Raw genomic sequence first — 23,023 nt, 5'->3', positions numbered from 1 at the left:
GGTGACTGATGAATCCTTGAGGCTATGCACGTAGAAGGAAATTATCTATCAGGCACTGGTGTTAAAGTGAAGACAGTAAAATAATTGTCGTTTTTGACTTGACAGCAGCCTTAGCAATAGCTGTTTTGTGCTTAAAAAGTCAGAAATAGACTTCTGAAAGAGTCTAGATTACTCTATTACTATGGTAGTACATTTGTACATCCAAATAAAAAATGTTTAATCGATGTTTAAGCCAATCAGTTTATGATTAAAGCATAACAGACCCCCCAAATGGCCTGTCCCACAAGAGAAAAATGGATCAAGGTAAATGCAGGAAACATTTGCTGCACTACATCTCCTGCACTACATCTCTCGACATAGACGCCTCAAGGCAGTGAGAATTGCAACCGCTAACCATCACCATTAATCACAGGAAACCTGGTGCTACATCACTTAGCTATGAATGAGTGAAATGACCTGGCACTTTCTGCAGTTAGTTAAGGAAGTCGTTGCAGAGAGCAGTATCATTTCTTTTATGGCATCTGCATCCCTGCAATTGTTTCCCTGCTTTAGTTAATTGGAATTTTAAACTTTAACTTCTCTGTGACCTCCTTTTTAGCTCCGAATACAGAATGTCCATGGGGTGGAGGGTGAGAGAGGAGGAACAACGCTTGTTTAGGTTGATGGTCTAACTATAAACTCTTCATGTGGAAAGGACATTGCTCTAAAGCTGCTGGCAACTAAGGCTCACCAACAATCTTTACCTTTTCTTTCTAGGGTGATTGGGTGTGGCTGAAAAAGTTCCCCTCTGGAGATTTTGGAGACATTAAATCCATCAAATCAAGTGCAAGTGATATGTTTGAAATGGTATGAGAAACCCTCTCTTATATATATTCCCACTGAAACCACCAATCCTTTCTCCAAAGTAACTAATACCAGCTGTTAGGAAGACCCTTTAACAGATCAGTGCAGGGAAACTATAGGGTAGCTACTGACTCGTTACGACTGTATGATGCAATGGCAAAAGTATGGACTCTGGAGTCAGAAAGACATGAAGGATTCACTTCTCAGCTCTACCACTTAAGAGATATATTAACTTGGGAAAGTCACCTAAACTCCCTGAGCTTTACTTTCCTTATTTGTAAAAGGAGTATATTAATGTCTACTTCCCAGGGTTGAGATAATACATGTAAAGCATCTTGCACGTTTCCTGACATATAGCTTCTTTGTAAAATGGTAGGTATCTGATTATTATTAAGTACATATCCCATAATCGTTCAAAATCTCCGTTTGTCAGGCCTGGAAAAGTCATCTGGTAATTTCTATTTACATAAGAAAAATGGTGATTTCCCAATCCCACCAATTACATTAAAAAAGTCCTTGGATAGTTTGTTTAAGGAAGCAGTCTGTACATAAGGCAGAGATGATGATGTTTCCTCTCAAACCATTTAAAATTGACTCCTCCTTGAACTTTGAGTTCATAAAAGATTTATGGAGACTGTCTCTGGTTCCTTCAGACTCATGAAAGTGGGATTTCTAGGAGATAATGATATATTTCTTCACATTTATGAATCAGGCCAGTTCAAATCAATCCAATAGGTTTGAATGAGACACCTGCTACATCCAGACTGCTGTACAAGTGAGAAAACAAGGGAAATGGGGAAATGGAAGAGGTACAGCCCATGAGGGACCCAATGTGCCCCATGGATCAAAATGAGTTGTTATGATTTGGTATTTCCCTTACATGTGGTTTTGATGCCTGGAGCTGAAGGAAAAATAATGAGAGATGAATCCAGAAGGGGGACTAAGGTCAGAGCTAGAATAAGCAGTTCCACACTGGTTTGATGATCTGGGATGCTAAACAGAGAGCTAGATCCAAAGTATGGAGCCAAACAAGGCCAAACCTGGGGGAGCTGATAAACTAGAAGTATGGAAATAAGAAGACCCAAGGTAGAGTGTGTCCATGATACCTTTTTTTGGGTAATTTAAAATTTTGACATAATTTCAAATTTGAAGCAAAGCTGCAAGAATAATTCAAGGAACTACTGTATATCCTACCCAGATTCAGCAATTGTTTACGTTTTGCCTGGTGCTTTTCATTCTCTATTTATAAATTTATGTACAGTCGGCCTTCAGAATCCATGTGTTCTGCACTCCTTGATTTAACCAAATTCAGATTGGTTGAACCTGCAGGTGCAGAGCCCACGGATACGGAGGGCGGGACTACTGTACTATTTTATTTTATTTTTGTTTTTTTTTAAGTTGACAAGTATTTATTACATTGTTCGATAACAACCAATATTATGTGTTAACTATTATTTTTTTAAAGGACAAAATCATGATTCTCGCACAAATACAAAATGAATACATGTCAAAAGTTTTGTTTAAATCATTAAATATATAAGGGAATCAGGAAGATATTACAACCACTTCAAGGGAAAATTCAAAGTACTGCTGTATCATTTTATATAAGGGACTTCAACGTCCATGGATTTTGGTATCCTCAGGGGTTTGGAATCAATCCCCAGTGGATACTGAGGGATGACTATATATTCTTTTTTTCTCAACCATTTGAGAGTAAAGTGTAGACATCGTGCCATTTTACCTCTAAATACTTCAGTGTTTATTTCCTAAAAACAAAGACATTCTTGTATATAACTATGGTATAATCATCAAAATCAGAAAATTTAGCATTGATACAGTAATATTATCTAAACTACTGCTCATATTTCAATTTTATCATTAGTCATAATACATTATAGCTAATTTTTTCCTGGGCCAGTTTCCAATCCAAGTTCACACATTGTAGTTGGTTGTCATGTCTTTTTAGTTGCCTTTAATCTGAAACAGAGTCTCAGCATTTTGTTGTTGTTGTTTTTCTTTATCTTGATATTTTTTGAAGAATTCAGCTGAGTTATTTTGTAGATGGTCCCTCAATTTGGGTTTTTTCCATGTTCTTCATGGTTAGATTTAGGTTATGCATCTTCAGCCAGAATGCTACAGAAGTGATGCATGTACTTTTCAGTGCTTTGTATTAGGAAGCACATAATGTTGATCGTCCCATTATTAGTGATATTAACTCTTATCGCTTGGCTTAGGTGGTGTCTACCAGATTTTGCCACTGTAGAGCTACTGTTATTTTTTCCTCATTGTAATTAATACATAATTTGTAGAGAGATACTTTGAGTCTGTATAAATATCCTGTTTTTTTGATCAAATTTTTACCTACTAATTTTAGCATCCATTGATGATTCTCTAACTCTAGCATTCTTTCTATGTTTATTTGTTGGCTCTGTATTGTAAGAAAGAGTCTTACCTTCTCTACCGTTTATTTATTTATTCATACATTTATACCAGTGGTTTTAATTTTATTCAATTATCTATCATTTATATCTATCTATCTATCATCTATCTATCTATCTATCTATCATCCATCTAATACCTCCAATTGTAATTGAATGTCACAGAGTTCATTCTATCCTTTCCCTTTCCGTATTTGTAACTCCTTTCTCCAACAGTTAGAAAACTGGCTCCCATTATCCTCGTGACATCTTTTTGTGTCCCCTTACTAACTTGTGTTACTATGTCAGGTGCAGATAGTAACTCAATTCTAGGGTGAAGGCCAATTTTCCAGAATTTACCATGTGAAAGGCCCTAATTCCTTTCTAGTACTTTTATGAAGCAGAAAGTGGATCTGACGATGCTATCACTGTGAATCCAGCACTGCTTTGACTACTATGTGCCTTCATGATTTTAAAATTTTGGGACTGAGTATCAGGGGCCAGACTGGAAAACACATCTTGGTGAGCCAGCTATAGAAGGGAGTCGTGTACAGTCAGATAGATATTCCTTAAAGGGAAACAGCTGGAGTCAGAAGGCCAAAGGACTGATGACTTCCAACATCTTTTAGGGTCCCAACTTCTGCAAAGATGTATGCAGGAAAATCAGGCTGTATCTATCTCCCAGTCTCATGTTCTTTCCCATCATCTGGAACTGAGTGGCATACTCCTTGTACCTTCTAATATGTTGGCTATTTAGTTCCTTGCCATATAATCTCTAATCATCTTCTCTTCCATTTCAATTTGGCCACCCACTACTATCATTATACCTTGGGGTTTGTCATTATCTATAATTGCTACTGAAAATGCTTCACTTCCAAAATCATAGATTCAAACATCACACTCTCTGGCTATAGCCTTCTCTTCTTTCAACTGTGCCTATATTTTACATTGGGTCTTCCTGTCTACTGACCTCTACTTTCTCCCATCCCACAAGCCCTTCTTTTATCTTTTTTCATGCCCACCTTAGATTTCATAATTGACTGTTTGAACACATTCTTATTTCTGTCTTTTTGGACACACTTATAAAACTCATATTCAGGATGACCCTAACTCTTAACTTTCTTTGTGCCTGCATCTGAACAGCTAAGTATTATGGCAGAAAGTCATGCAACAAGGTATATTGTTTCCATCTTAAAATGTCCCTTAAAATTATCCTTTAAGTCCATTATAATACTTCATTAGTTAATTCACTTTCTACAACCTGTATTTCAGAGCTTCTCCATTTTTCTTAAAAGTCCAATGTTCTCTTCCTCTATTTTTACTGTTACCATCCTGGTCCAAGCCACCATCATCACCCACTAGAGCTACTGCAATTGTCTGTTTTTTTTTTTTTAAAGAGACAGTTTAGTTTTTAGAGCAGTTTTAGGTTCACAGAAAAATTAAGCCTCCCCCACTATCAACATCCTGAACCAGAGTGGTACATTTGTTATAATCCATGAGCACACATTGACACATCATTATCACCCAAAGTCCATAGCTTACATTAGGGTTCAGAGGGTAGTACATCCTATGCATTTTGACAAATGCATAATGATGCATCTACCATTATAGTAACATACAGAATAGTTTCAATACCCTAAAAATCCTCTATGCTCTGCCTATTCACACCTTCCTCCCCCTAAACCCTAGCAACCACTGGCAACTGTCTTTACACATATCCACTTTTATCACTGTCAAATATTTTCTCCACATTGTAATCTGAATCAAAATCAAACCTGATCTTGTCAGTTCTCTGCTTGAATCTCTTTAATTCATTTCCTATTGTTCTCTTTGTGTGGAGATTTTAAATTACAGATTCAATTTCTTGAATAGATATTGGACTATTCAAACTTTCTATTTCTTCTTATACCTGTTTCAGTAAGTTATGGCTTAAAAGGAAGTTGTCCATTCCATATATGTTGTCGAACTTACTGGCATAAAGTTGTACATAATATGCTCATGCAATCTTTTAAGTAGCCTTAGGATCTGTAGTGATGCTCCCATTTTCATTTCTGATATTGATAATTTGTGTTTTCTCTTTCTTGATCAGTTTTGCTGGAAGATTATCAATTTTATTAATCCTTTCCAGAAATCAACTTTTGGCTTTGTTGCTTTTTCTCTATTGTATGTCTGCTTTCTATTTCATTGATTTGTATTCTGGTTATTTCTTTCCTTCTAGTTTCTTTGCTTTTAATGTGTTGTTCTTTTTCTAGTTTTTTGAGCTGGAAGTTTTTATAGTTGATTTTAACCTTTCTTAGTTTCCAATACAGTCACTTAAAGCTAGAAAACTCCCTTTAAGTACTGCTTCAGCTACATCCTGGAAGTTTTTCTTTTCTTTTAAAAAACTTTTATTATAGAAAATAACAAACACATACAAAATAAACAGAATGATATAAACAAACTCCATACGCCCGTCTCCCAACTTCAACAATTATCAACATTCTACCATTATTATTTCATCTCTACCTCCACCCACTTCTAGCATCTCTAACTTGGTTATTATTGTTGTTGTTGTTATTTTGCAGTTCTGTATTTCTGAGGTACAATTACACGCATTGAAATGCTCATATCATAGATATATAATTTTGATGAAGAGATATGCCCATATAATCTAGACTTCTATTATGATATAGAATAGGGGTCAGCAAAGTTTTTACATCCTGGGAGCTAAGAATGTTTTTTACATTTTTTAAGGGTTGTAAAAAAAGAAAACAAAGACTATGCAACAGAAACTATACATGATCGGCAAAGCCTAAAATATTTACTATATGTACAGAAGAGAATTGCTGACCCCTGATATAAAACATTTCTTTCTCTCAAGAAAGTTCCCTTGTGTTCATTAGTAAATTATTGCGTCCCCCCCGCAACCAAAGAAAACCACTGTTCTGGGTTCTTGGTCTATCTTGCATTAATTTTGCTTATCCTATAACCTCATATAAGTGGAATCATACAGCATACTGACTGATTCATTCGTGTTATTGTGTGTATAAATAGCTTGCTCTTTTCATTGCTGAGTAGTAGTCAATTGCATGAATATAACACAATGTAATTATCTATTTTCCTGCTGATGGGCATTTAGGCTGGTTCCAATTTTGGCTATTGTGAATAAAACTGATATGAGTATGCTTTTTATGTCTTTTTATGGACACATATTTTAATTTCTCTTGGGTAAATACCTAAGAGTGGAATTTCTATGTTGAAATATAGTATATGTTTAACTTTATAAGACACTATCAAACTTTTCCTATTTTAATTTCCTACACACAAGTTATGAGAGCTCCCTTTACATCATCACCAATGATGTAATCTTGTCAGTCTTTTTGGTTTTAGTATTCTAGTGAGTTTCTATGGGTATCTCATTGTGTTTTTTTAATTTTAAATTATGATAAAATGACAGAAATTACCATCTCTAAGTGTTGAGTATATTCACATTTTTTGGCAACAGATTGTCACAGCTTTTCTCTTGCAAAGCTGAAACTCTGTACCCATTAAACAAAACTCTCCTTTTCCCCACTCACCCTCAATGCCTGATAACCACCATTCTATTTTCTGTTTCTATGAATTTGACTACTTTAGATACCTCTTTTTGTCACTGGCTTATTTCACAGTATAATGTCTCATTGTGTTTCGAAAAGACATTTTTTGTTTACGTATAATTTGATGAATGAATTATCTGTTCAGTGAATTTTGATAATTGCATATATTGCATATACCTGTGTAACCACTCCCCAAAACAAGATACAGAATATGTCTATCACCCCAGAAAGTTCTCTTGTTTCCCTTCTCAGTCATTTCTTTTATCCCAGAGGCAATCATTGTTCTGATATCTATCATCATGAATTAATATTTTTTTCTGTTCTTGGATTTCGTATAAGTGGAATGATAGACTATATACTCTTTTGTGCCTGACTTTCTTCTCTCAACATAGTATTTTTAAGATTAAATCCACATTTTTGCAGGTATCAGTAGCAAGCAGTTCATTTTTAAAAATTTCTGAGTAGTATTTCATTTTATGAATATATCACAATTTGTTTATAATTTTCCTGCTGATGAACATTTGTCTGGGTTTCCAGTTTTTTTGCGTTATGAATAAGACAACTATAAATATTTGTTTAATTATGAAAAAACACATAACATAAAATTTACCATCTTTATTTTTTTATTTTTTATTTTTTTTGTGGTATGCGGGCCTTCCTCTGCTGTGGCCTCTCCCGTTGCGGAGCACAGGCTCCGGACGCGCAGGCTCAGCGGCCATGGCTCACGGGCCCTGCCACTCCGCGGCATGTGGGATCCTCCCATACCGGGGCGCGAACCCGGTTCCCCCGCATCGGCAGGCGGACGCGCAACCACTGCGCCACCAGGGAAGCCCCACCATCTTTATTTTTAAATGTACAATTCAGCAGTGTTAAATATACTTGCATTGTTGTTAAACACATTGCCAGAACTTTTTCAATTTGCAAATATAAAACTCTGTACCCATTAAATAGCAGCTCACTTTTTCCTCCTCTCCCTATTCTGGGTTAACCACCATTCTACTTTCTGTTTCCATGAATATGACTACTTTAGACACCTTATATAAATGGAATAATATAGTATTTGTCTTTTTGTGACTGGCATATTTCACTTAGCATAATGTCTTCAAGGTTCATCCATGTGGTAAAGTATGAATAGATTTCTTTCCTTTTAAAGGCTGAATAATATTCCATTTTATGTTATTCATTCATTTCTTGATGGACATTTGGGTTGCTATGAATATGGGTGTGCAAATATCTCTCTGAGATCCTGCTTTCAATTCTTTGGATATATACCCAGAAGTGGAATTTCTGGATCATATTGTAGTTCTATTTTTAATTTTTTGAGGAACCTCCATACTGTTTTCCATAGCAGTTGCATCATTTTACAATCCTACCAACAGTACACAAGAGTTCTAATTTCTCTACGTCCTTGCCAACACTTGTTATTATCTGGTTATTTTTTAAAAAATTTATAGTAACCACCCTAATGGGTGGGAGATATCATATTGTAATTTTGATTTGCATTTCTCTGATGATTAGTATGTTGAGTATTTCTTCATAGGCAACTATAAACATTTTTGTCCAAGTATTGATATTTTTGTGAACATATATTTTCACTTCTCTTTAGTAAATACTTAAGAATAGACAAACTGGGTCATAGAGTAGATGTACGTATAACTTTATATGAAACATCTAAACAGGTCTCCAAATTGGTTACAATATTTTACACTCGTGTCAGAAATGTACAAACATTCCAGTTGCTTTAAATTCTCAGCAACATTTGTCTTTTTGATATTTGCCTTTCTACGGTGTATAAAACGTTATCTTATTGTGGTTTTAATTTGCATTTTCTTGATGACTAATGTTATTGAGCATCTTTTCATGTGTTTATAATTCATTTGTATATCTTCTTTTGTGAATTGTCTGTTCACGTTTTTGCCCATTTAAAAAAATTGAGAGTTTTGCCTTTTAATTGTTGAAAAGTAGACGTTCTTTATATAACCTTTCTTTGGTCAGGTATATGTTTTACAATATGTTTTCTCAATCTGTGGATTGTTTATTTAATGGTTTTGATGAGCAAAATTTTTAATTTTGAGGAAATCCAATTTATGATTTTATTTTGTGGCTTGAAAATCTTTGCCAATTCCAAGATTTTAGATTTAGGATTATGATCCATTTTGAATTAGTTTTTGTGTATGGACTGAGATAGTGGTCATGGTTAAATTTTTTTTTTCCATAGCGATATCCAGTGTTCCAGTAACAATTACTTTAAAAAAGGCTTTCCTTTCTCCACTTAATTAACTTTTCAACTTGGTGAAAAATTAACTGACTATATATGTGTGGGTATATTTTTAGACTCTCTACTCTATTTCACTAACTCATTAGTGTACCCCACTGCCAATATCACACTATCTTGATTATCACAGCTCCAGAGTAACTCCTATAGTTAAGTGGTGTAAGCTCCCGCAAGTTGTTCTTTTTCAAGATTGTTTTGGATAGGGTAGTTCATTTTAATTTTCAGTAAGTTCTTGAATAAACTTGTCCATTACTTCAATAAAGCCTTCTGGAATTTTTCATAGGGGTTATATGAATTTATAAATCAATTTAGGGAAAATGGACATCTTAACAATACTGAATCTTCCAGTCCATTAATGTGGTATAGATCTTCATTTATTTAAGTTTTCCTTAACTTTTCTCATCAATGTTTTGATGCTATTATACAATACTGAGTAGAAATGGTGAAGGAAGACATCCTTGTCTTGCTCTTGACTCTAGAGGAAAAGAATTTAATGTTTTACTCTTGGGTTTGATGTTACCTGAAGGTTTTTTCACACATGTCCCTTTGACTTCTGATTTTCTGTGAATTTTTTTCTTTAATCATGAAGAGGTTTTTGTATATTCTCTGACTGCCTACATAAGTTTATCTTTAGATTTTAGGAGTTTAATTATGATGTGTCTAGGTGTAGTTGTCTTCATCTTGCCTGACCTCTCTAGTATTTATCACATTTTCCTGAAATTCCTTCTGGTATTTATCTCACTTCCCTGAAACTCTTCCTGTGGTGTTCATAATGTTGTTCTAAATAAGCCTTTCTCCACTTCTCTAGCCTCATTTCTAAGTCTTTATGCAGGATGTTCTTCCTTTCCCATTTTAAAAATGTTGATATTCCCCCCCCTTTTCTTTTTATTTTATATGCTTCCCTTGGGTTATCTCATCTACACCCATTAATTTCATCTACCATTTACATGTTTACAATTCCCAAGTCTATTTATCTAGAGCACACTGTCTCCTTGGAATAGTTCCACCTTGATGTTCCACAGGCACCTCATTCTTAATATGTCTCAAACTGAATTAATCAGCTGTCCCCATCACCCAAAATTTGCTTTCCCACTGTCTTAGGTCAGATTCTCTAAAAGCTGAGCCTGAGATGGAGATTCTTGTTCAAATTACTCATTGAGAGAATCCTCTCAAGAGAAAAGGAGTGAGGTTGCAGGATAAGGCAGAAGAAAAAGCTCGGCAAGTATGTGATCTCAGCTTGAGACTAGCTTCAGTATGATTTTACGGGAGAAATACTGGAGCCCAAGTTAAACCATGAGTTCCACTTTGAGGTGAGGGAGTTGAACTTTTGTACCTTTCCCAGTCAGTCAATCATTAGCTGAGGTCTGTGGGTGGGCCTTAACCTTTCAAGTAAGATAGCTCCCCTTTGGCTTAGCCTCTAGGACAATTTTCCAGAGAATGGAGCAACTGTGAGTTACCAGCTAACATTTACAGCAGCTACAGGATGCACTGTAAAGGGGATATAGGTGGGGCGCCAACATATCTACTACTAAAACATCCCTGAATTTCTTATATTGATGTATATCACTGCCATCTACCCAGGAATCCAAGTAGAAATCCAGAAGCAATAATGGAGCCCTTTTCTCTGTCATCCCCCATTAAAAAGTAATAATAATAGATAACAATTATTGAGTGACTGTAATATTAATTTCGAATTCTATAGCACGGTTCTCAAAGCTTCACAAGATGTGGCTCCTGTCTAACTCTCCAGACTTTTATAAATTTATTTATTTATTTATTTATTTTTGGCTGCGTTGGGTCTTCGTTGCTGCACACGGGCTTTCTTTAGTTGTGTTGAGCGGGGGCTACTCTTTGTTGTGGTGCGCAGACTTCTCATTGCGGTGGCTTCTCTTGTTGCAGAGCACGGGCTCTAGGTGCACGGGTTTCAGTAGTTGTGGCATGTGGGCTCAATAGTTGTGGCACGTGGGCTCTAGAGTGCAGGCTTAGTAGTTGTGGCTCACGGGCATCGTTGCTCCATGGCATGTGGAATCTTCCCCGACCAGGGCTCGAACCCATGTCTCCTGCATTGGCAGGCGTATTCTTAACCACTGCGCCACCAGGGAAGCCTATCTCTCCAGCCTTGTGTCTCATATTCTTTCCTTTGCATTGTTTTCTGGCCACCCTAAACCTGTTGCAATTTCCTCAGCATAACATGCTCTCACTCTCAACCCCTCCCACCATGTCACCTTCACATGGTCAGCTCTTACTTGCGCTTCATGATGGTCTAGACGTTACCTCCTCAGGGAAGCCAGATTTCCCAGGCTGAATTAGATACTTACCATCTGAACTCTACTGGCATCCCGTTCTCCCATAAGAAACTCCCATTCTCCCATAAGAAACCCCCATTCTCCCATAAGAAACCGTTTCACAGGGAAATACAGCTCTCAGTTTGTTTGTCTATCACCCTTCTTTAAATGTGAGCTCTTTCAGGATATTGATTTCATTTTGTTTATCTCTGTATCACTAGCACGCAGTCCAATGCCTTGGACATTGTTGAGACCCACTAAATGCTTCTCACATTAGTGGAAAAAATGAATGGATACAAAGGTAAAATGTAGTCAAAATTCGAAGTGTTTCTTCTGAAACAAATTTTGTAAGCTTTAGCCTGATGTTTATGTAAGCTATTTATTTTAATAGATGCTGCACAGATGAATATTCACGGAAAGACAATCTATTCCACCTCTTACAGTACTAACCTCTTTGGTATTCCTGGGTCACTGAGCTCCGCTCCACAGTGTCCCTAAAGAATCAGGAAGAAGGCCCCAGCTCCCACTGAGACAGAACAGCTGTGACTCTCTTCTCTCCCTCTGTTTCCAGATGAAGGACCTACGTCATGAGAATATTAACCCTTTAGTGAGCTTCTTCTATGATTCAGGGATGTTTGCCATTGTGACAGAATTCTGTTCCCGAAGGAGCCTGGAAGACATACTGACAAATCAGGATGTGAAACTAGATTGGATGTTTAAATCCTCACTCCTGCTGGATCTCATCAAGGTTAATGGAAAGACTGAAAATCCAAGATTTTCCCTGTAGATTAGAATTTCAATATGTGGGGCTGTTTCACTTTCCTTGGGCCATTGTGATGCTGTCACTCCTCCACCTCCCTTCCCTGTGTCTGCCCTCACTTCTTCTCATAGCCCCTTTGTCCATATCTGTTATAAGGTCCTGATACAGAAAGAATTTGCTTGCTCCTCACCTGCTCCCCCCGTTTGAGGGCCAGATTTGTCTTTACTTCCTATAGCTATTGAGCACTCTTCTGCCTTAAGCAATCCTTTCTTCCATCCCATTTCTCTGCCTTCTGGATGTGGGAACGTGCTCATTCCCAGGCTCTTTGGTTCTGCTTAGCCCCATCTCCTGGCTTTCACGTTCTAAAAGGTGGTTCAGTCTAGAACTAGGTGATGGGTCTTTGCATAGGTCTATACCATAGGTATAGATGTGGAACTCAGCATGACCAGAAAGCCAAGAGACCGTCGGTTCTATCAGGCAGCACCTCCATTCTCAGAGGCAAGGACTATTAACAGCCAACGGGGTTCACAGATGGGTCCATGGATGGGCTTCAGTGGAGTCTATGAACTCCCTAGAGTGATATGAAAATTGTATCTATGTGCACTGATAGTGGGCTGATTTGGATAGCTAATAGTCATTGAGCCTCCTGTATATTAATCACAGTCTTGACCCTTGTATTGTGGCCTAACTCTTTTCAAGGTAGCCTTATAGACATTATCTCATTCCAATTTTCCATAAAAGAAGTGTGATTATCCTCCTTTTACAGAGGCTCAGAGAAACTAAATGAGGTTTTTGTTATATAGTGTCTACCACACATAGATACTCAATAAACATTTACCAGCTGGCTATTAAGTGGCAGAGCTAATAATAGAATCTAAATCTCCTAATTCCTATTCTAATACTCTTTCCACTCACTTTGTAAGCAAAGTCCCGTGAGTTAAGGGAGGGTCCTCTAAATGAGTCCTCTCAGACCCGTGACGAATGAAACCCAAGCATTAGACATCTAGGGAGAAATCTCCCCCACTATAGACTCTGCTTGGAAGTACTGGGAACTACAGAATTTCCTAGGGTGTAAGATGTAAAGCATACAAATACAAAGGGGTGTCAGGCGGCAAAATAGAGCCAGATACTTAAAAGGACTCAGCATAAACAGTCCCGAGATGACTGCACTAGAAAATGGATGTATTTATATGTGAATGATTAAACCCATCTGGTAAAGTCCTGGTAGATCACATTTGAATGTCATATAAGGTTGCCAAGCAAACTGTAGCAGTCAATATCAGCTTTCTTGCTTTCAGCTTTCTTTTTTATTGTCTATTTTTAATTAAAAATATATAAAAATAAATTGTATATATTTAATATAATTTAATATATTTTATATAAATTATAAAAATAAGACATTTCTGATTATAAAAATAATGCATTCAATTAACTTTAGAAATCAAGTGATATAAATATATTGGGAAAATACTGACAAGTACTCAATCCTCCTTCATATCTCCCCCCCAAATTAATCACTGTTGACAATTTGGTGATTAGCCTTGCAATTCATTTTTTGTGTATTTACATACATTATAGATTTTGTTTGTTGTTTAAAATACATACTGTCACATAGTTCTGCAACTTACTCCTTTTCACTTACTTTATGGCTTAGATATGGTTCCCTATCAGTACACACAAATTGATCTTATTATTTTTAATTGGTGCAGAATATTCCATAGGTTGGATGCACCACAATTTGGACGTCCCTTCTTGATAGATATTTATTATACATCCAATTATATAATATAAAGCAGAGCTGCAAGGAGCATTCTTGTGTATGTGCACATGTGCAAGCATCTTTGGAGAAGTAGAATCCCTAGGTCACAGGGTACGCATACTTTCAATTTTGATAGCTATTTCCAAATTACCCACCCAAAAGGCTGTACCAATTTCCATTCCTGCCAGTAGTAGATGAGAGTTTGGCTAGACCTTTTGGGGGAAAATCAGAATCTTCAAATTCTTGGCAATTATATATGTATAGATCTATCCTGTGTTTTAAATGTCAATAAATCTTCCAATAACACACAGTTCTTTATGCCCACAAGATATGATTCTTCATCAAAACGTAAAATTTTAGCGCTGGAAGGGAGCTGGAAATGATTCTTGTTGTCAAAGTTTTGCTTTGCCTGCGTGTAAGAGAAAAAGGCTGAATTCTAGATCATAATAGCTCATGCCATTAACAATCTCAGAAAGTGGCTCTAAAAGCACAAAATAGTTAAATAAGTTGCTAAATAAATCCTGTTTGTATCATCTGCAGGGCATGAAGTACTTACATCACAGAGAGTTTGCTCATGGGAGGCTGAAGTCTCGGAACTGTGTGGTAGATGGGCGTTTTGTACTCAAAGTGACAGATTATGGCTTTAATGACATCTTGGAAACGCTAAGACTCTCCCAAGAGGAACCTTCTGCGGAAGGTAAGCGATGTATTGTACCCTTCTGATGCACACAAGGTAACTCCAAAGTTCAAATGAGAACATGCCCTGAATTAAAGCCTCAGGCTGATTCAACTCCCCACTTTTGTTGAAAAGCAGCCTCATTTCCAAGCCAAAGGAGTTGAATGAAGTCTGCAGGCTCTGTAATCTCAGCACAGCCAAGCCTTCTGAACAAAGCCAGTGCAATAATGTTGAGTTCCTGCTGTGGCAGGATTAGGTTATATTGTGTGGAGACCCCAGGTGTCCCTGGAGGAACTTGCTGAGCGCTAGGCACACAGTAGGTGCTCAATAAATACTTGTCAGATTGAATGGAAGGTAATTTGGTAGCTAGACTCCCACAAAGCCCATTCTGGAATGGGATGTCACTAGAGCCTACCCTCACTGTCTCTGTCAGAGAGAAAGAAGCAAGGAGGGGGGGTCGCCAGCAAGTAAATGCTCTGTGGGTTGTGTGGGATGGCTTCAGACCGAACTATGGCCTTCTAGTAAATCAGTAGGCATGCCTGTAATGTCCACTTTGTGTTTTTGTCTTCTATTTAGTGCACCTGTGGCAACACCAAACAATGCCTGTAGAGGTCATGACAGATCAAAGAAATAGAAATCTGAGATGAGGCTTGGGAGTGGGTGATTGAGAACTATGAGGGAATGAATTGATGGAAGGGAGGGAGGAAAAAAGAGAAAGAGTAAGAAGGAGAGAAAATGAATAGGGTTAAATACATATAGGAAATTTGCACATTAAAAGTTTTAACTGGTTAAAAAAAAAAGTTTTAACCGGTAGTGCAAGGGGGAAGAAGAGAAATAATGACACAAAAACACAGAGAAACAGACAACCCAGAAGAGACACAGAGAGGGAGAGATGCAAAATGACAACATATACTCATATTCTTAAAATGATCTTTGGTGTTATCAGTTTTAAAATTGCTGACTTTATAGGAGAAATAAAGAGTGGAGGACACAGAGAGACACATGCACGGATAGAGACACAGTCCAGTCATCAGTGGCATCATCTTTGAGCTTTACAAAGCTAGTGGAATATGAAATTTTAGGGAGTCATCTGGTCCAACTTGCTCATTTAACAGATGAGACACCTGAGTCTCAAGATTTGCCCAAATCGTGCAGCTACTTAGCAGCAAGCAGTTCCAGGAATTCAGTTCCGATCTTCTGAAGACTAGCTCCTACACCCAGCTAAATTAAAACATTTAATAACAATTTCCTCTTTCTCTGCCCATCCATGCTTTGAAGGACTTGAAGCTCCTGGTAATCACAAGAGAAACATGTGCTATTGTCTTCCTCTGTGTCTCTGTTTCTCTGTCTCTCTCTTCCTCTTTCTCTCGTGCACCTGTTCTTGTTGACAACTTAGTCGTATGGTTATTATTTGGCTAATCCCAATTTGAAAGCTTGGAGTAGTTGCCTGGTGTTAGCGCTAGGATGTTGGGACGACCGCTGTAGAGTGGGAAGCACTTAGCTTCCTGTCAAAATTACCCATCTATAAAAGAAAAAACACAATGTCCAGCTTCCCAGAATTCCATTGAATTCACAGGTTGGCTACTTTCAAACTTAAGAAACTCTGGTTTTAGAGTGAGGAAAGGATAGCTGCAGTGGGTGTTTTTCATTTTTATTTTTATTTTATTTTATTTTATTTTATTTTTGGTGGACTGTGTCTGTCTCTTTCCCTGTTTCTCCCTCTTAACGTTTCATTCCATTCTCCAAATTGCAAGGGCAATCTGGATGCTCAATCCATTCTTCACACACTGCAGCCAGAGGGAGTTTCCCAAACTACAAATCTGATCATGTTACAACTGTGCCAAAATTCACTGAATGGCTTCCCCTTGCTCTTAGGATAAAGTTCAAACTCCCTTACGTGGCTTACAAGCCCTTCATGGTGTGGGCCGTGAGGACCTCTTGTGCTTAACCACTCCCTCCTCTGTCTCTATGCTCCAGCAATGCTGACTGCCTTCCAGTTGTTTATTTGCACCAGGCTCTCTCTTACTTCCAGAACTTCACACATGCTGTGCCCATTGCTTGGGACATTCTTCCCTTCCTACTCTGTTACCCACTCATCTGAGTCTGGCTAAATTCTCCTTCTCCCACAGGGCTCAACTTAAATACCACTGATTCAAGAGACTTTCCATGGCCCCTTAGGCTTGGTTAAATTCTCCTCTTTATGATCCTTTAAGGCTTTGAACTTTGTTGTAATACCACATTTTGTTGGTATTACATGTTTTATTAGCTGTCTTCTCTCCCTCCCCAAACTGTAAGTTTTGTGAAGGTGAGAAACAGGTTTGCCTCCCTCGGTGCCTTTCACCATACTTGGTGGAGTAAATGTTTATTGAATCAATGAATGGATGAAATAAAATAAAATAAAGAAATTTGCTGCTCCCTACCTTAGATGACAGGGCTAATAGAATCTTATAATTAGAAGGCCCTTGGAGATCATCTGGCTCAATTTCCATTTTACAGATGGGGAAGCTGAGGTTCAGAAAGGTGAGCTGATTAGTGACCAAGTTGAGATTGTGAACCCAGGTCTCTTGACTTCTACCCTGTGTTCTCTTGTACCACACCACACTGGCTCTCCAAGGTTGATTTATCACCATAGCAGGGCTCAAGAGTTAGTAGTAGCTCCAGCAAACACAAAACAAGCCAAAGTGATTTTTCTAGTTTTTTTTTTTTTTTTTCCTGAGAGTTCAAGTCTAATGGTAGGTAGTGGCTCTTACTTGGCTCTGGAGTGGGAATGGGAAATGGGGGCAGGTTGTAAGTGTATTCATTACTGCCCACTCTCAATTACATAAGTATAGTGCAGATAAAGCCTCATTTTAGCCATTAACAACATACATGTAAGTGCTCTCTGAAAATACTGTTTGGTAGTGATTGTATTTAATAACCCAGCTTTTTACCAGAGAGTCATGTCCTCTTTTCCCTTCTTGTGCTTTTTTTTTTTCCTTCTTGTGCTTTTAAATGTGCAGGGAGAGAGGATGCCAGGAAGAAGCAGCTGCATACCATTTTCCCTCCCCACAAAACCGTATGCCTGAAATCCCATGGTCAGAAATGTATTCCTTTGACTAAAGTGTTATTCAAACTTTTTGGCTTTATTTGCAAATATCAGTTCTCCTAGGCGAGGAGACAGAAGGGCAAAACCACTATAGTGAGCGTATCAGAGACTCTCACAGGGGTGGTGGGGCAGGCGAGTTGGGGGACAAGGCCTGGGGACACCTGGAGGACAAAGAGAGATGAGTATGTGATTGGGGGTGAGGCTAGAATTCCCTGTTCCACCATTTTGATCAGAGTTGGCTCAAAGTAAGAATTTCCAGGGTGAGTTTCTCTTTCCTGGGTTTCACTAACAAACCAAAATCATCTCTGACCTTTTATCCTCCTTCCTGCTTCACAGGACCTTGTCCTTTGGGCTCCCTTCCCAATACCCCAAATTTGACAAGATGAAAAGTTAGCCAGCGCTTTCCCCATGCCACCTTCACCCTCAGGAGGCACTCTTTTCCAGCCTCCCTATCTGGACATCAACCTGCTGTTTACTCCACCTCTCTCCCCTCGGAAGAGCACATTGGGCCTATCCCCCAGCCCTGTCCCTTCCCTGTCCATTGTAGCCTACTTATGTATCACGTTTCCCATCCTGCTGCTGTCGCCCCTGCCCCCATTCAGGCCCCTTTCACCTTGCCTCTGGCTCTTACTGTAATAACTTCCTAGCCAGTCTCCCTGATTCCAGCCTCTCTCCTTCTTCAATCCAGTTTGTGCAGGTTGCCAGATTAATCTTGCCGAACACGGCTTTCATCAAATCCCTCTCCAGCTCCAGCACCCCTACTGCCTTTTGTATTTGCTCCAAATGCCTTCATTTGGCTCTCAGGGCCTCTCACCTTCTGCCCTCATTCTTCCAGCCACCCTCCCTCCCCCACTTCATCAACCCCGTTTCTCATTTCTCATTATTCCTTAACAGAGCCCTTCTCTTCAGCCAAGCTAATCTGCTTACCAGCACCCCCATCCACAATTTGCTCCTTTCTACCTCTTGTTCTTTTGCACATACTGTTCTTTCTCCCTGCAAAGCCCTTACCCTGTCGTCGGCTCTAGGAAACTGCATCCTTGACCTTCTTAACAAGCTCCTTTAAGATTTAACTTTTCCGGGAAGACTTCCTGGATTAATTTGATCAGCTCAGTTTTTTTATTAGCTTGAACTTCATGGAATTGCCAATATTGAACCATTTTTGATCTACAGAAATGGAATTTCATATGGTTCAATGTGAAGCATTCCCTCCAACTTTTGACTACTCAATTTATATTATTAACTGGTATTTCTTTATCTATTGCTTAAGGGGCTCTCACCCCAAATTTCTGAGTCTCTGCCATAACTCTCTGAAAGCAGAGATAATATCTTTTTTTCCCTGTTCGGGTCTGAAATGCAGCAGAGCACACAGTGGGTGCTCAATATTGGCTTTTAATAGATTCATTTCCTTACACTATATAGTGGCCCTCATCACTATCTCTGTTGTATTGCAGTTAGGGGTACACGTGTGTGTCTTGCCCACTGGTCTGTGAACTCTGCAAGGGCAAAGGCAAGGGCTAATTCATCTCTGGCACTGTCCCTGTCCCTAGCACAGTGCCTGGTGCATAGTAAATCCTCAATAAATATTTGCAGAGCTGAGTTGAAGGAACTGCTGCACCCTTTGCTCTGTAAGGAACAGAGGAGACTTGGGGATCCTCTAATCCTCTTAGAGAAGACCTGGAGAAAGCAACTTGTGACTCCTCGAGCCCCAGCACAGTCAAATTATCAGACACATAGAGATCTCAGCACACAGCAAATCCATGGCAACCAGTCGGGCAGTGCACTCGCCTTTCCCTGGAAGCCTGCCAACTGCTACTTGCAGGCTCAAGAGAGCAAGAAAGTCGGCACCGGATGATAGTTTTTTTATTTCGAGCTTCTCTGCCCTTCCACACACCTCCGCTGTGTCTGCCTGCGTGGTCCTGGTGTGGGGAAAGTAGTATGCTTTCTCTGAGAGTAATTCCTTAGATTCATAAATTCAGACTCCAGGGGGAGGGGGGGGCGCGGAGGCACTAGCATGCCAGTCTGTCTTAATAAAAATATAAAGCAGTCAATGAAACACAGCACCCTTGGAGCCCTCGAGGGCATTGCAAATGCTGTCAGTTAATCCTCCCTGTATTCATTGCACAACGCTTTCTTTTCAGAGTTGCTGTGGATGGCCCCTGAACTGTTGAGAGCCCCAAGGGGCAGCAGGTTACGTTCTTTTGCAGGAGACGTCTATAGCTTTGCCATCATCATGCAAGAAGCGATGGTCCGGGGCACCCCATTCTGCATGATGGATCTGCCTGCCAAAGGTAAGCGGGAGGTGAGAAAAGGGTACCAGGAGCCCACCATGACCTAGGTCATCAGGCCAACCCAGGCTGCTGCGATTTGCCAGAAGAGTGAACACGATTCCGTGTTTGTGCTAACTGCCCCCTGGTCTGCAAGCAGCCCTTGTTGTGTGCAGGTGGGACTTGGAGCCAGACAGCTTTAGGCATTTGGAAGAAATAACTCTCACCCAAGAGGCTGGTCCTTTGCCAAACTGTGACATAAGCCAAGGGCCTACAGGACTTATGTTAGTCCCTTTTTTTTAGCAGCCCCCTACCACTCCTTTGAGACACCCCCTGCCAGATATTTCAGTGCCCCCTCAATGATGCTCCTGGATGTCAACTTCCTCCCATTCTTTCCCTGTGACATGCCATAGTCTTTCATCCTTATCTCCCGTCAGAATCTTCGGCTACCAGGCAAAATTTGAGGGGAAGCAGGATGTTTACGGATTCTGAAAGTATGAAATCACTAGATATTTTCCAATTACAAATGGAAAGAGAGTAAGTTTATTAGTGGAGGATACTGCAGACACCACCTTAACCAAGTGATCAAGGTACATCAACATCATGTACCCCTGCCATGATGCACTGAGAAGGGCTCAATACCACCCTGGTGGTATTCTTGACCCAAAATGCATAACCTCAATCTAACCATGAGAAAACATCAGACACACCCCAGCTGAGAGGCATTCTGCAAAATAACTGGCCAGTACTCATCAAAAGTGTCAAAGTCCTGAAAGACAGGGAAGGAATGAGGAACCATCACAGATTGGAGGAGACTGAGACATAACAATTAAGTACGATATGGGATCTTGAATTGGATTGTGAAACAGAAAAAGGACATTAGGGGGAAACTGATGAAATTCAAATAAAGACTCTAGATTAGTAATCGTATTGTACCAATATTAACTTCCTCTGTACTGCAGTTTTATAAGTTGCTAATATTTGGGGACATTCCTGGTGGTCCAGTGGTTAAGACTCCGCGCTTCCACTGCAGGGGGGCGTGGGTTCAGTCACTGGTCGGGGAATTAAGATCCCATGTGCCGCATGGCATGGCCAAAAAAGAAAATAAAAATAATAAGTTGCTAACATTAGGGGGAAACCGAGTGAAGGATATATAGGCAATTATTGTACTATTTTTACAACTTTTCTGGAAGTCTAAATTTATTTCAAAATAAAAGATTTAAAAAATGCAAAATCAAACCAAACCAAACCTAAAATACTTAGTTGTCTCTTGCCCCACTCGGAGTTTTAGTTCACTCCTCTACTTAAAACCCCCCAACAGTTCCTCATCACAAGTTAAATGAAGCCCAGTCTCCTGACATGAGGTACAAGGCCCTTCACAATCTGGTCCCTAGCCACCTCTCCAGGCTTATCTTCTGTCAATCCCCATACTCCAGCTAAGCCACGTGACAGGCAGTGCCCTGAAATCACCACAGTCTCTCCCACCTCTGTGCCTCTGCACGTGTTGCCCCTACCTTCTCCCCACCTTGCCTCATCCAACTCACGTCACCTCCACTGGGAAACCATCTCTGACCTTTTCAGTGCGGGTCAGGTGTCCCTTCTGTGCTCTCCTGTGCATATATCTGCTAGAGCACTTATATTGCTGGTCATTGTTTATCTTCCCAATTGAACTGTGAGCTCCTCGAGGACATAAATCAGGCTGGGCCTAAGCAGAGAGGTGACGTATTTCACTCGTTGGTGTTCTCAGAAAGGGACTCCCTCTACCAGAGAGTTGGATGGGGCAGTTGCACTCCAAGGGGTCGACTTCCATGGAATCTGTTGCACTGGGGGCAGGGTGAGAGATGTGATGGAGAAACCATTACTGGTAGGGGCCAACCTGGGTTGACAGAGCAGAAGGTGTGGTGTCACAAGGAGCTGAGAAGTCAGAGGCAACAACTGAAATTCTTTCATGGAGGCAAGGGGACACTAATAATGGTATAAAGCAGTACTGTTGGAGTGTTACAGCCAAGGCAGGGGTGGGAAAGGCACGCTGATGGTGCAAGCAAGGTTTGGTTCATGATGAGGATGTTGAAGTCAAGGGTGTGGAGAGGGGACTAGGGATAAGAAATGAGCTGAAGCAACTATACACCAGTAAAAATTAATAAATAATAAAGCTATTCTGAGAAATGTGGAACATTAAATTTGAAAATGGAAGCTCCAACTTCCATGTGCAGTAAAATCTTTCTTCAACCAAAAAAAAAAAAAAAAAAAAGAAATAAGCCAAAGAGATAGTCGGGGCTTGGATTTTATCCTGTGGGTAATAAAAATCCATGAAGGGATTTTAAGCAAAAAAGTGACACGGCCAAATCCATGTTTTCAGAATGGTTTGTTGAAGGCGAGGCTGGAAGCAGAGAAACCATGCAAAGTGCTCAGCCCATAGTCTGATACGCAGTTAATGTTCCACTGAAAGTGGGGTTCAAGTACCAGCAGCCAGAAGGATCCCAATGAGGCCCTGAACTATTTACTGGAGTTTTGTTTCATTTATTTATTTATTTATTTTTGGCTGCGTTGGGTCTTCATTGCTGTGCGCGGGCTTTCTCTAGCTGTGGCGAGCGGGGGCTACTCTTCGTTACGGTGCGCGGGCTTCTCATTGCAGTGGCTTCTCTTGTTGCGGAGCGTGGGCTCTAGGTGCACTGGCTTCAGTAGCTGTGGTGCACGTGGGCTTAGTTGCTCCGCGGAATGTGGGATCTTCCCGGACCAGGGATCGAACCCATGTGCCCCGTGTTGGCAGGTGGATTCTTAACCACTGCACCACCAGGGAAGTCCCTTTACTGGAGTTCTTAATTCCCTTACCTTAGGGGACAGGCAGGACCCGTAGCCTGGAACTGGGCTGGGCCTGGGCCTTCAGCGGGGGCTAATTGTGTCTACTGTAGGGATTGAGAGGCTTATATGATCTGGGGGTGGGTGAAAGGAGCCAGATCATTGAAACAATGGATAAACAACAAGGTCCTAATGTATAGCACAGGGAGCTATATTAAATATCCTGTAATAAACCATAATTAAAAAGAATATGAAAAAGAATATATATATGTATATATATATATA

At 39.7% G+C, this 23,023-nt stretch overlaps 1 protein-coding gene across 1 annotated transcript in view; it reads left to right on the top strand.

Annotated features, from left to right (window-relative positions):
• GUCY2F (guanylate cyclase 2F, retinal) overlaps nt 1–23,023 on the top strand; it is an 82,398-nt gene that overhangs the window by 37,509 nt on the left and 21,866 nt on the right. Inside the window, exons 8-11 of the mRNA XM_007105795.2 lie at nt 757–846; nt 11,967–12,143; nt 14,455–14,611; nt 19,814–19,963. Coding sequence (XP_007105857.2) covers nt 757–846; nt 11,967–12,143; nt 14,455–14,611; nt 19,814–19,963 — 574 coding nt within the window. The remainder of the gene's footprint in view (nt 1–756; nt 847–11,966; nt 12,144–14,454; nt 14,612–19,813; nt 19,964–23,023) is intronic.

Source organism: Physeter macrocephalus, chromosome 21 (assembly GCF_002837175.3).
Source record: "Physeter macrocephalus isolate SW-GA chromosome 21, ASM283717v5, whole genome shotgun sequence".
Taxonomy (NCBI): Eukaryota; Metazoa; Chordata; class Mammalia; order Artiodactyla; family Physeteridae; genus Physeter; species Physeter macrocephalus.
The sequence above is the reverse complement of the archived record's forward strand: the minus strand, read 5'-3'. Positions and strand labels throughout refer to the sequence as shown.